This window comes from Mchenga conophoros, linkage group LG5, assembly GCF_057382185.1.
Source record: "Mchenga conophoros isolate Kocher_MC1m ecotype Shallow Benthic linkage group LG5, M_conophoros_male_GT1.1, whole genome shotgun sequence".
In the NCBI taxonomy this organism is placed as follows: Eukaryota; Metazoa; Chordata; class Actinopteri; order Cichliformes; family Cichlidae; genus Mchenga; species Mchenga conophoros.
The window spans coordinates 32330221-32344363 of record NC_140530.1 but is presented as its reverse complement, the minus strand read 5'-3'; the positions used below and the strand labels follow the sequence as shown (position 1 = coordinate 32344363).

Below are 14143 nucleotides of genomic sequence, written 5' to 3'. Positions count from 1 at the left end.
CCTAATGCCTTATTTTGTGCTTCTTGGTTTTTTTTTCGTGAGACCTTTACAGTTTAGAAAATGCTCCCACAATGTGGAGTTGCATAAACACAGGTCAGTTTTTATGTTTCCAATACAAAACTTTAAAAAGAAAATAACATTAGGGCGTGAACTAAATTTCAGAGATAATGCAACATTGAGTGGGATGCTGAAGTGAAGGCTTGTGTTTTCTTGCATGAAAAATCTTCTACTTTTCTTCCTCGAAATGGATATTTTTTTACTCTTCTCTGAACCCTTTTACTGCTGAAACTAACCATTAAGTGAATGCGAGATGCTTTGTCCAGCCAGCACTAAACTGTAATGTTAGAGCAACAAAAAGCCGGCAAAATGCTTTCCAGTGAGCATTGAAGCCTTGAAGGTTCTGAGCATCTTATTCCTGGGTCAATGTGTCTCTGTTTTGCTACTCATGTGTACCACAGAACAGATCAAATGAAATCAAATGAAATTTAGAAAACTACTTTGTTTTCACTGAACGAGAGCCAAGCTTCTGCTGTGGTTGAATTTAAAATAATATCCCTGTCAGTACCTCCCGCTGATTGGGAAGGACAGACCTGGTAGTGTAATCTGTGACATGAGTCAACACATTATGAACACATCTGCTGCGTAAATGAATAATGCAATCATCTGACATGGTTTTTCTGTGATGAAATGCACTAAAATCTTCTTGCGCTGCAGCTCCTGGTCCCCATGTACCGTTACATAAGGTTCAAGTAAAATATTCATCAGCTTCTCTGGATCACATCTGTATGCAGCTGAGTGCTGAGGAAACACTTTTCAGAAAATCTGCTAACTACACCAGGGTGGCTGCTGCTGCCTTTAAAGTGGTTTGTGTGCAAATGCGCGTGATTACTTTTGTACGAGACTGTTTCTTTGTGTGAAGCATTTATATAGCTGGTATATTTGAGTGCTGCAATTTTGCACATGGTTTATGTATGTAGATATGCACACAGATGCATAAGCATGTGTACAAGTTGGTTTTACCTCACCAGTATCCTGAGTTGTTAGTTGTGTACATACTTTGCCTTCTTTTAAATCAAGCATTTATGCCTAGCAACAAAGCTAGTAGACACAGTCCTCCCTGAACTCCTTCTACTTATTATTATTATAATAAGTAGACATTTTTCTTCTTTGGGGGAAGTGCGTGGGGGGGGGGGGGGGGGGTCTTGGTGGCAAGGAGGAAGTTAAAACTTTCTGAGCCCATCAACGGCTCCATCAGGGCCAGAAGAACGGGCTGGCATTTGGCTGACCTATGGATCCCTGGGAAGCTATAACTCAAAGCCTTGGCCTAAATGACCACACACTGCTCTGCATTAAAAGTTTGCTGTTAAATTTGTGTAACTGTAACAGTTTAGTTCAGTCTTTTTTTTTTTTTTTGGAGTGTTGCAACAGTCTTTGATTGATTTATCACTGTGATTTGATTGATTTTCAGAAGAGCGATTAAAAAGTGATAGTATTGAAGATGGACTGGCTTGCTATCAGTCTAGTGCTGCTTTCTCACCCTCCATTTCTCTGCATATAAAAAAGCAGAAGAGGGGAATGCATTGCTTATATGCATTGAGGATAAAGAGACAGGAGATCAGAGACATTTAGATTAAATATGCAAGGACAACGCTTACATGCATTAATGAAGAAGCAATGAGCACTGTGCTAATGACGAAGGATTTGAGGCTCCCATGCGAGAAAGGGATCAGGAACGCACTGCAGGAGATGCTCATTACTGTGGCCCACACCGACTCTTACCTGTGTGAGTGCACATATAGGCATACTTTATGAAATGGAGACAGAGAGAAATGCAAAGTTCATGCACAGGGTTCTGTGTGCTAGAGTATATTTTCTACTGGTGTGTACTGAACATATCCGTACGGAGATGCACAAACCTATACACAGACTTTAACAAAAACATTTACACACATTAAAACATATAAAAGAATGCACGAGACCTTGGCGTGTGTGAGGAAGTGCGTGTGTGCCATCACACTGGGTTCACACTGATTAATGCTGGGGGCCTCGAGGAGGAGGATACATCCCATGTGGTTTGTAACACTCTGGAATCAGGGAGCTTATCAAATAACACATAGACTGCAGGCTGTTGCTGTGGAGTATTAGATTAACTAATACATAAATAAGCATAAAAAACAAAATAAAAGCCTCATATCCATCTCAGCTAAATCTAGAGCCGTAGCTAAATCTAAGCATTCCAGGTCATTTGCATTGCATTTTATTTAGTGATGTGAATACTACTTTTCATTTTCCACTTTACATATTTTTGATTTTTAAAATTACTCAACCTATCTGGAAGTATGAGTGGTGCTATAGTATTAATGGCTTCTGTCCAGATACACTGCAGTGCAGCACACCTACACACCAGCTACCCCACACCAAACTCCTACAGTATATATATCAGCTTTCATGCTTTACTTCACATCTCACTTTTTTTCCCCTTTTTTTTTGGGCTTCACTCACATCACCTGTAAAATGAACACATTTTCACAGGCAATGAAATAAAAAAGAAACATGTCCTAATCATAGTCCAGTTATAATAAAAAAAAAAAAAAAAAAAAAAAAAAAAAAAAAAAAGGAAAATCACACAGCAGAGCATCTCTCCTGCATACCGCTGGCGAATGACATCACACTGGAAGGTAGCAGATAAAGCATTGAGTCTGGTCTGGTTCAGCAGTTGTCTAGGATTTGGTACTGGTAATGAGAACACTGATTGGTTGATCAAGGGGGGGAAAAAAGAAGTATAGAAACACATTGTACATCATGCTCCTTTGGCTTTCATTTACATCATCCAACAGTGCAGCTAATGATTATTTTTCATTTTCATTCATTCATTCACATCCATCAGCCAATTATTTTCTAAGTTATGTCGCAAATAGTAAAAATGCCCCCGGAGTTTCCCAGAGCCCAAGGTAACAAATTCAAATTGCCGACCCTCCGACCCTCAAAACTACACTCCAGAACCTGAGATACTGAATTCATACATCAAATAAGACAAAGAAGAGTAGCAAAATACAACAAAGCAAAAATACATGAATTAACAAAGCTTTGAATTAGAGCTGGGCGATAGAACGATAACGATATGTATCGCGATATAACTTTTACTCGATAGAGAAATTAAGCTATCGCGATAGACCTCGCCGCTCTTGTCCTCTTAAAAAAAAAAAAAAAAAAAAAAAAAAAAGATCAGCCAATCCAAATTAAGTAGCGCAGAGCCGAACCAATCACAGCCGCAGCGTCACGTCGCGTGACTTGTTACGTACAGCACAAGTGCCAAGCCGCACGTGTGTTTGTCTGGGAAGCAGCCAGCGGGTAATGGAGCCAGCGCATAATGGAGGAAATGAGTGTGCCGACTAGAAAAATCAACCGAGCGTGACCGAAGAGAAAACATGATGGTTCCAATGCCGGAGAGATTGTCGAACGGAAGAGCCAAAGAAGTTCCGTAGTGTGAAGGTATTTCGGCTATTTCAAGTCTGACAAAAAACAGAGTAGCGTGCACTGTAAATTGTGCCGAAAGCAAGTCTGGAAATACAATAAACTGGTGCATGCGTCACACTGTGCGCCACGTTATTGTTTCGGTGAAATGAATTTCTACAATACTGTTAATTCTACTCTCTGCAGTGTTTAAATGCTTACATACTGTTACGTTTTGGTGTTGTCGGTGTGTTGCTTTTGGCGTGACTGTTATGTGTTTCCTGTTTTACTTTGAAAGTCTGTGTTATCTTAGTGTTTTCAGTTTACGTTTCCCTGTCTCGTCAGGTCTAATTTGCCCCAGCTGTGTTTCCCTCCTGTTGTCCATTCCCTGATTGCCCTTCTATGTATTTAAGCCTTGTGTTTCAGTGTGTCATGGTCGCGATCTTCCCCCCCGTTGTAAATAGTTTGACGTCTGGTGTTTGGTGATGTAAATAAATGTGGTATTTTGCTTTAAATCTCGTTTTGGGATTATTTTTATTTTCCTTATTTTTATTTTCCTGCGTTGCACCCCGGTTGCCTAGGCCGGGGTGTAACATATGGGGGCTCGTCCGGGATCGCTGGAGGGTCCGAAGGAGGGACAGCTTCGGCCTTCTGTCTTCGCTGGAGGATCCGAGGGACCGCTCCAGCCTTCTGCAGCTGGTGGGCTGCTCGTCTGTCTTCGCTGGAGGATCCGAGGGACCGCTCCAGCCTTCATCCGCCTTCGCTGGAGGATCCGAGGGACCGCTCCAGCCTTGTGCAGCTGGTGGGCTGCGTGTCCGTGTGTGCAGCTGGTGGGCTGCGTGTCCGTGTGTGCAGCTGGTGGGCTGCGTGTCCTTGTGTGCAGCTGGTGGGCTGCGTGTCCTTGTGTGCAGCTGGTGGGCTGCGTGTCCTTGTGTGCAGCTGGTGGGCTGCGTGTCCGTGTGTGCAGCTGGTGGGCTGCTCATCCGCCTTCGCTGGAGCGTCCGAGGGACCGCTCCAGCCTTCATCCGCCTTCGCTGGATGGTCCGTGGGACCGCTCCAGCCTTCGTCGTCCGCTGGAGGGTCGGTGGGGCCGCTCCAGCCGTCATCAGCTTCGTCTGCCTTCGCTTCAGCCATCCGCCTTCGCTGGGGACCGCTCCAGCCTTCATCCGCCTCTGCTGGAGGGTCCGGGGGACCGCACCAGCCTTCGTCGTCTGCTGGAGGGTCCGTGGGACCGCTCCAGCCTCCATCAGCTTCGTCTGCCTTCATCCGCCTTCGCTGGGGGGAGGGTCCGTGGGACCGCCCCAGCCTTTGTCGTCGCTGGAGGGTCCGTGGGACCGCTCCAGCCTTCATCCGCCTTCGCTGGAGGGTCCGTGGGACCGCTCCAGCCTTCGTCGTCTGCTGGAGGGTCAGTGGGACCGCTCCAGCCTTCATCAGCTTCGTCTGCCTTCGCTGAGGGGAGGGTCCGTGGGACCGCCCCAGCCTTTGTCGTCGCTGGAGGGTCCGTGGGACCGCTCCAGCCTTCATCCGCCTTCGCTGGAGGGTCCGTGGGACTGCTCCAGCCTTCGTCGTCTGCTGGAGGGTCAGTGGGACCGCTCCAGCCTTCATCGGCTTCGTCTGTCTGGATCAAACTTTTCACTTGGTGTTAAATGTTTGATTTTTGGGTGGGGGGAACTGTTACGTTTTGGTGTTGTCGGTGTGTTGCTTTTGGCGTGACTGTTATGTGTTTCCTGTTTTACTTTGAAAGTCTGTGTTATCTTAGTGTTTTCAGTTTACGTTTCCCTGTCTCGTCAGGTCTAATTTGCCCCAGCTGTGTTTCCCTCCTGTTGTCCATTCCCTGATTGCCCTTCTATGTATTTAAGCCTTGTGTTTCAGTGTGTCATGGTCGCGATCTTCCCCCCCGTTGTAAATAGTTTGACGTCTGGTGTTTGGTGATGTAAATAAATGTGGTATTTTGCTTTAAATCTCGTTTTGGGATTATTTTTATTTTCCTTATTTTTATTTTCCTGCGTTGCACCCCGGTTGCCTAGGCCGGGGTGTAACAATATACACACAGTTACTGTCTGTTCTGCTTCTATGCCCCAGCTTTGTTTACTTTTTCCCACCGAGGCTTCTAGACTTCTGATTGGCCAACATTTCTGCACGGTTAGGAATCTAGCGCCACCTGCTGCTTTGGCATGTTCATAGCAGCGTTTTCCTTCATTTCTGCCTTTGTGTGGACGGGATTATTTTTTAAAACGAAAACGGAAAATCTCCGTTTTCAAAAATACCCGTGTACGTGTGGACGTAGCCTCAGTCTCTGACTGGAAGCGCTAATTCGTCATTCGGCTTTTGTCAGACTAAAGTAACTGTTAAAACTGTTTGAAAAGCTAAGCTATACAACAAGGAGAGATTGAGAATTTCCTTTTAGTTCTCAGTTTATTTGATATTGACAAAAGTTAGTCAGTTTTGTCTGTTCTTCTGTAAAACAAACTAAGATTTATTTTTAGAATTAATATTTTGTTTCTAAGTGGAATTGACAATTTAGTAGTCTGTTTCGTTTGTTCTATTTTGAAACTTAAACGCTTTAGCGGCTGCCTTTTGTGTAGTTTGCAATATTTGCCTTTATTTATCTGAAAAAGTCTCATGTTCCTTAAGTACGTCTACCCTGTTGAACTTATTATGGGAAATAAATATTTAAATAAAAACAAGCTGCTGATTATTTCACATTTTACTTGTGAGCAACGGCACATTTAAATCTTACAAATATAGTTATTTGGCTTATATCGTGATAGATATCGTTATCGCCTGAAATGAAAAAAAACATATCGTGATATGAAAAAAATCTCATATCGCCCAGTTCTACTTTGAATTAAGCATTTGGCTTAAAAATTACAAATAACTAATCATTAATAAACTAATGAATGAAAAATGAACATATGGTAGGCTGACCAACTCTTTATTTCACCAACACCCTTTGATATTTTCATGACATTGCTGTGCAAAAGTTTTAGGCAGGTTTGGAAAAATGCTGTAAACAAAGAATGCTTTCAGAAATATAAATGATTGTTTATTGGCCCCAAATGTATTCTGCAGCAGCACAATGACCCCAAACATAAAGCCAAAGTCATTAAGAACTATCTTCAGCGTAAAGAAGAACAAGAAGTACTGGAAGTGATGGTATGGCCCCCACAGAGCCCTGATCTCAACATCATCGAGTGTGTCTGGGATTAGATGAAGAAAGAAGGATGTGAGGAAGCCCACATCCTCAGAAGATCTGTGGTTAGTTCTCCAAGATGTTTGGAACATGTTTTGACCAGCCGAGTTGCTTCAAAAACTGTCTGCAAGTGTACTTAGAAGAACTGATGCTGTTTTAAAGGCAAAATATGGTCACACCAAATATTGATTTGATTTAGATTTCTCTTTTGTTCATTCACTGCATTTTGTTGATTGATGAAAATAAATGATTAACACTTCCATTTTTAAAAGCATTCTTTGTTTACAGCATTTTTTCCTCACCTGCCTAAAACTTTTGCACAGTACTGTATGTAAGCGTGCAGTGTTTAATAAAGAGCTGAAACAAAAGCAACTTGGTTGCCAGTACAGAAACGTGCACGAGATAAAGGGTCTCAGTTAGCTGGTTGGCAGCATACACTGTATATAAAAGATGGAAGTAACCACTGTTACATCACATAATATTCTGGACTCCACAGTTTGAAGCATTAGTATTAGCATTTTGGTTTCCACCATGTTGATTTTCTGGAGCCTGAGGTTGCCATGTTTGGACAAGAGGATAGACTTCTAAGTTACGAACTAACGCTAGTGTGTTTGGTCAGCTGCCAGAAATTCCACAGGTGCAGCACACCTGAATTACAGTGCTGTCTGTAAAGTAATTACATCTCTAATTGCCAAGTGATGTCAACCACACAAAGACTGTCTGTCACCCACATTAGAGGAGGCACAATCTAGTAGACAGCAAATGGCTGCAGGTGCCACCACATCTGTGAAATGAAGCAGCCATGCTGCAAACTTAACGTGCACTTTAACCAGTATCCAAATGAACATGTTATTAAAAAAAAAAGAAAAATTATATATAGTTGTTATAAAAAGGTACAATATCCATAAACATGCTTTTTACCACGTTTAAAAGTGGGAGTCTATGGGGACTGACTGGCTTTTGTGGCCACTCTAGGAAGAGGAGTTTTTGACACTTTGTATTAGCTTCACTTTTCAGCGTCGGAGGCAGCTACTAGGACTCTTATATATAACAGAAGTTTAAATAAAAAGGCTGGTTTCAAAATATACTTGGGCAGCCCTCAATATACCCACGTGTCCTGCCCGAGTAAAATCTATGTGTGGCTTGCTGTGCTTTCATCTGGTGTTGTGTACAGTGATACAGCACTGAAAAAATGTCCAGCAGTGTGCTTCGAGTTGAATCTGCAGCTCCTCATCTAACATTTTAGATACTGACGTTTTAAAAGAATTGATGACAGCAAACACCTGTTCTGTTGAAGTGTCCTTGGGCAAACACTGAATCAGCTGAAAGAATGTTTTTGAGTGTGATTGAGTTCCCCTTTGACCTTGCAGCATAAGCAAGAAAAGGACAGTAATAGACACAAATTTCCATGCAAGATCAAGGTGAAGGTAAAATCTGGAGTCAGGGTCTTGTATAAATATTAAAATATTTTTTTAGCCCCAAGTTTGTGTGAGGAAAAGTTCCTGGTTTTAATTATCACTGAATTTAAATCAGCCACTACCTCATCTCACTGAAAGTGATTTGTCTAATATTTTGCAAAAAGGTGTAATTACCCATGAAACCTTTTCAAATATGACAGTACTTTTAAAAAACTAGTTCTTTTTAGTCAAAAAAGGTTTGCTATTTTGTAGTGAGCCAAGCGTTAAATAGCAATCATACCTTTGGTAAAGTGAAAAAGAACTATTATGACTGCCATGGCTGACTGGCGTGATAATAAAATCTGTATTGAATAATTTATCAAATGTCCACGAAGAGAACATATTTTTTTCTGTAGTGTAAACAAATGTAAACACTATTGTGATCAAGGGAAAGGCTATAGGCCAAAAATGAAATCAAATCCTATTAATCACTTTTGTATTGTGACAGGCAATACCTCTCACTGCTTAGCAACCAGCTCCTCCAGGGCACCAGCCGGGATGAGATTTACCCAGGCATCTCCTCACTAAAGTTATGAAATTGGTCTTTGTGTGGCAGCAGATATCGAACACTTATTGTTCTCTCACATTGTTCAGCGGCTTGTACTGTTTTCCATCCGGTGTTATTAATTATTCAAACAAATACAGTATCTACGTGCATCACTGAAGCAAAAGCATATATTTTTCAGGCTAATACATCATTTGGAATTTGGAATCCTTTTTTTTTTTTTTTTTTGTGCAATTCGCACATCCCAACAAACCAAGCTAATAAGTAATGATAATCTTACCTTAAACAGGCGTAATATATTGGCCACCATGATGGAAACAGAGCTGGAGGAGGCTCCAATAACACCTACAACCCTCTCAGGTTTGGTGATAATGGGCGCCCCCCCACCGAGACATTTGACATCTGTGCCGTCCTTCTCGATCAGAGCCTGCACGAAGGTGAGAGACTGCTCCAAGGCGTGAGTGTCCCTTGAGCAGGTGTCCAGGATTCGTGCTCCCAGTGTGATGTTGGGCAGTAGATTATTGTCATTATTGATGCGGTCAAGGGCAAAGAGCATGGCCTCCAGTCTATGTATACCCTTCTCCTTCTTCAGCTCCCCACACGGCTTTCCATCGTGCCCTCTGGCGTGTACTGGGAAGAGCCCACCTAAGGAGATATCCCCATCGATGCGAATAGAGTTCAAATGTGTGTGTCCTGGCCCTTTGGGTTTGGCCGCCTGAGCGGGCTTAAGGGAGGTGTAAAGAAGCAGCAGCAGCAACAGAGGAGGAATCAGGCCGTTTCTTTGAGAGCCGGTCCGTTCCGGTCTACACACCAGGGGCTGAAACATGACCACGGCCCAAGCACACATCCACAGTGTACAACCAAACCCAGCAATTGGAAAACAGCAAAAGCCAGGTATTACTTTATGATGGCCAGAGGGTTAATTGCAGTACCTCTTGAAGCAGTTGGCACTGAAAAGGCTTGCTCTCATGCCTCTCCTTTCTCCCAAACATTCAATTAAAGTAGAATATGAGCTTGGCTCTTTCACAGGATGTAATCCTGTTCTCGTCTCCTCCCTCACTCTCTCACTCCATCTTCTGACCACAGTGGTGGGCAGCTGCTCTTGTGTTTGCTGTTATTCACAGACATGCCTATGGAGATCTTTCACTTGGGGCATTAAAAAGAACAAAGGTGAACGATAAGCTTTCTTTCTGTCTCTCCTTCCCTCTATCCGTGTCTCTTTCCTCTCCACCTCAATCAGAAGTTTTTAATCTCCCCTGTTCCCCTGGGCAGGGATTTGGTATATGTCAGAGCCCTCAGGCCTGCTTAGGTCCACAGTCTTCAGAGTGAATTCCTGAAAGATGAAAAAGAGTAGAGAAGTGAGACATAGCACAGAGAAAACAGGGGCAAAAAAGCACAGGGATTTGTATTGGTCTAAGATTTTTTAATACTTTTTTCCTCAACCTTTTTACTGCAGTATTATTATGCGGAAATGAAGAGACAGTTCTGGTCCAGAACTAATTTCTTTCTCTCACACAGCCTGCCTCTGTTTACCATTCTGCTTTCAGTGGGTTGCCATGGACTCTCAAGGTTGAGAATGATCCCACATGCTTCATTTTCACCTATCAACCATGTCAGCAACACATTCAGCCACAATCACAATGCTGTGACATTCTCAGACTATCATATTTCCCATTTCTCTGTCAATTTTCCATCAAATTGACAAATTGAAAAAGTACTGACATTTTTATGGTTCCACTAACATAAGACTGCGCTGACAGCATTGGTGGTAGTAATGAGGCTGCTGGTCTGTGGCAGTACTTTGCTCAGAAATTAGTATTTATCAGTCTATCAGCATTTCCACCATGATATATACACGTCTTCAAATCTTTTCATTAAAAATACAAGAGTTTAAAGAAACGTCCAAGGGGCTGAATAAGCTTCTCATATAGAAGATTTCCCTTTGTGCCTAAAGAACCACTTCAGCATTACCTGGATATATTTCTGCTTACAACAGGCAAAACCAACTCCATATAGATTCAGTATAATATAACAAAATACATATGTGGGCCTCAGAGTCACTTAAGTATTTTAAGCAACAGGTTTATGGGCTGAGTTTGAAACTAACTATGAAGAGCCACTTTTATGTCCAACATCTGTCTTAAAGGAAACAATGCATGTTGAATATGGAGCTGTCAGGGAGAAGGAAAACACAAGGACCACAGAGACAATTGATGGAGAAAGTAAAAAAGAATATACGGAAGGCTGCTATGACAGAGGAGGATGTAGGGATAGGGTGAGATGGAGGCATATCATCTGCTGTGGTGAGCAGCCAAAAGAGGAAGATGGTCTACCTTAAAGGGGAACAATGACATATTTCTTTTTATCCTTGGAGTGTATGAAAGCGAAGAAGCCATTTCTAGTTCCCTTCCCCCTCCCTTTAAACTACCTTTCTTCTGATTGGCTGCCCCTCACAAAATAAGATTTTTTTTTTGACCAGCATGTGGGCGGCACGTCTGTGTGCACAGCTAGAGTTGTTTGCCTGAGAGAATCGTATCAGGTATATATCTGCTCACACTGACATCATATAGATAGCTATAGATTAAAAAGAAGAGGGGAAAAATTGCTAAGCAGAACATTTAGAGCAGTCAACCAAAAACATGTAGAAACAGCACTCTGAGTCATTAAAACCTCATTTTCTTGTTATATCAAACTGCATTTGTTTTTTTGTTTTGCTGCTATGAGTGCTGTTAGATGATGTTACGAGATTCTTTGCAAATTCAGGTGTCGTAAACAAGCTCATTGGTTACATTTGAATTTAAATTTGAAGACGGATTTTTAATTTCTAAGTTGATTCCTGTGACGCACATCTGGTCATCACTACCCTGCACTATTATTTCTGCCCTCCTCCTTTTTCTGCCTGAGATAAAAAGTACACACATGCCTGACACACAAAATATGCCACTATTAACCATCTTGTATCTACACGTCTACACCCTTCTCATTCCTGAAGTTGTAATAACTTCTAAAGGAACAATCTCCCTGCACACAGTCACAAAATACAGCTGTAGACATTGGTTTTCCAGCAGAGTGGGTTGAGGCCTTGCATCGGCAACGGCGGAGATTCATTGAGAGCATATTGGAAGTGACAAGGTACTTTGAATACACCCAACTATCTCCTACTGAGTGAGAAGTAATTTTTCAGAGTTGATTCACTGCAGGTCCACTTAAACTGCTGCAGGGCAGATGACAACTGGAAAGCCAGCCAACTCACCTTAGCCCCCATAATCAAACGCAAACCATGCAGCAGCACATCTGACATTAAAGCAAACACTAAGATTGAGGCGGGGAGTGCTGCTGCCAGCATAGCATGGTACAGATAGTCTAAAAAAATAAATAAATAAATAAAATACAGGTGTAAACATTGAACAGTTCAAATAAGAAACGGTTCTGCAAGGCTGCAGATTTGAAGATAGATGTCATCAAACTTCTGCTTGAACAGAAGAAAAGCTGGTTGGGTGACAGCTCCTATGTCTTATTCAGACTGAAGAAAGCCAGTTAATCTGTAGAAGTAGCTCATGTGCAACTGAAGGAAGAAGATCTTATATCTCACAAGATTACATGAAGTATTATCTTGTTAATCAGCTTGTGTTGTCTTGTTACAGATTAATATCTTATGGTGTTTCATCTTCAGCCACAGTGCAGACAATTCTTTCTGATATTTGAGAGATCTCAGGGCATTCAGGATGGGCTGTCTTAGAATTAATCATCTCAGACGCAATCACCATTCAGCCAAAACTATGAATTCTGTTTTAATGAAGCATTGAGGTTACAACAAACCACTTGTCAGACTTCAATTCAGCACGATAAGTAGTGACGTAGAATCTCACAGAAAGCACAGTGTTTTTACTGTGTGGCTTATAAAAACATCTGGAATATACTCCATGTAATGCACAAAATCTATGTTCTGCCTTTATTTTATGGAATTCCGCTGTTTTCATTTTCAGAAAAACAAACGTACTGAATGAAAGTACAAAATGTTTACACATTCACAGATGAGCCCTTAATAGCATACCTCAAAAACCATACGAAGCACAGACTTATGCAAAACAACCAAAATGTTTACCAGCTAGAAAATGTCAAAGACAGCTGCAGGAATTACTGGAGATTCATATCAGAGAACAACCTTTCCTCAGGTGCAAAAGCATATTTCAGAGCAGACTATGTATTCATTTCAAAAGGCCATCAACCTTCAGGCAAATCAGTGTGTAATGTTAAACGGCCTTGCAAGCGACAGTGGAAGCAGTAACTCCTTAATACTGATAAACCCAAAAATGTTAGCAATAATATATTTTCAAGAATTTCAACTTCTTGCATTAACCCTACACAAACAAGATGGTCAGTTATATATACAGGGTTCAATTTAAAGAGAGTTCTAATGGAAATATTCTAAAAAAAACAACAACAAAAAACTAATAATCTGACTTTAAGTGGGAACTGGAAGGAATGAGATGGTGCTGATTTCACACTGTAATCTAAATTAGCCTCTATACCATAACATTTGTCCTGCAATGTCTGTTATCACAACTAGACCTGGTTGTGGAAAACCATGTTATTTTTTCTGAGATATGATTATTAACAAACACAGGAGAGTTTTCGTCATTGAAGCTTTTTAAGAAACAGGAAATAGGCTGACAGATGAATGGCACATTTGTCTAGTTTGTCCTATCAGTCCCATACTCCCACTTTCTCCCGTTAGGCTCTTGAAATGGTCAGAATGATTTTCTCTGACAGCTTCCTACCACTTCTCACACTGTTTTTTGAGCACCTCATCATCTTGGCTGTCAGATTTGCTCCCTGTTTGCTTCTGCAGTAAAACGTATCAGATGAAGTCATGAAAATTTATCTTTGCAAGGGATGAAGAGTCATGTCAGAAATGGGTGTGGCTTAAAAGCAAAAACCTGTTGAAGTTAAAACTTGGCGTTGAAATGCTGACCACAAACAGCGTTTACCAAAATTTTCACTGTCAATGCTGATAATTTAATTTAATGTACTCTCAATGGGAACAAAATGGCATGAATTAACACACTAAAAGATGTTTTGTTATGACTGTGCCAAAAAGGTGTACTTTGATTTTAAAAAGCCAGGTTTCTACTAGAGATGGACCAATCCGATATTACCTATCGGTCCGATACTGACCTAAATTACTGGATCGAATATCGGAGAGAAATAAAAAATGCAATCCGATCCGAGGTATCGCAAAATCACCTCACAAAAAGCGCTTTTTGGCGTAACCCAGCTCAGCGCATCGGAGCAGTATCACGTGATAGAGCGGCTGTTGTCTGCCAGACCTGTCTGTGGTCTGGTGGAGCATTTGGAGCCTCACTATGCTTCCAAACCGCCACATTTCATCTCGGAGAAAACTATCCCAGAGAAGTAAAGCAAGTTCGTAAGTTCATCTCTGAATGTTTGCATAGTATTTCCACATCAAGCTTAACAACTGATATATGGAGCCACAGCTGGACTGGCCATTGGAGTTCCATATTGAGGTGAAAA

At 41.7% G+C, this 14143-nt stretch overlaps 1 protein-coding gene across 5 annotated transcripts in view; it reads right to left on the bottom strand.

Moving 5' to 3' along the window:
* Positions 1-14143, bottom strand: part of LOC146574897 (metabotropic glutamate receptor 4-like) — a 198429-nt gene that overhangs the window by 151093 nt on the left and 33193 nt on the right. For all 5 annotated transcript variants that reach the window (XR_014892510.1, XM_085274948.1, XM_085274951.1 and 2 more), the window contains exon 2: positions 8889-9941. Coding sequence is in view for 4 of the 5 variants with exons in the window: in XM_085274948.1 (XP_085131074.1) it covers positions 8889-9455 (567 nt within the window). In the remaining variant the exon portion in view is untranslated. The remainder of the gene's footprint in view (positions 1-8888; positions 9942-14143) is intronic.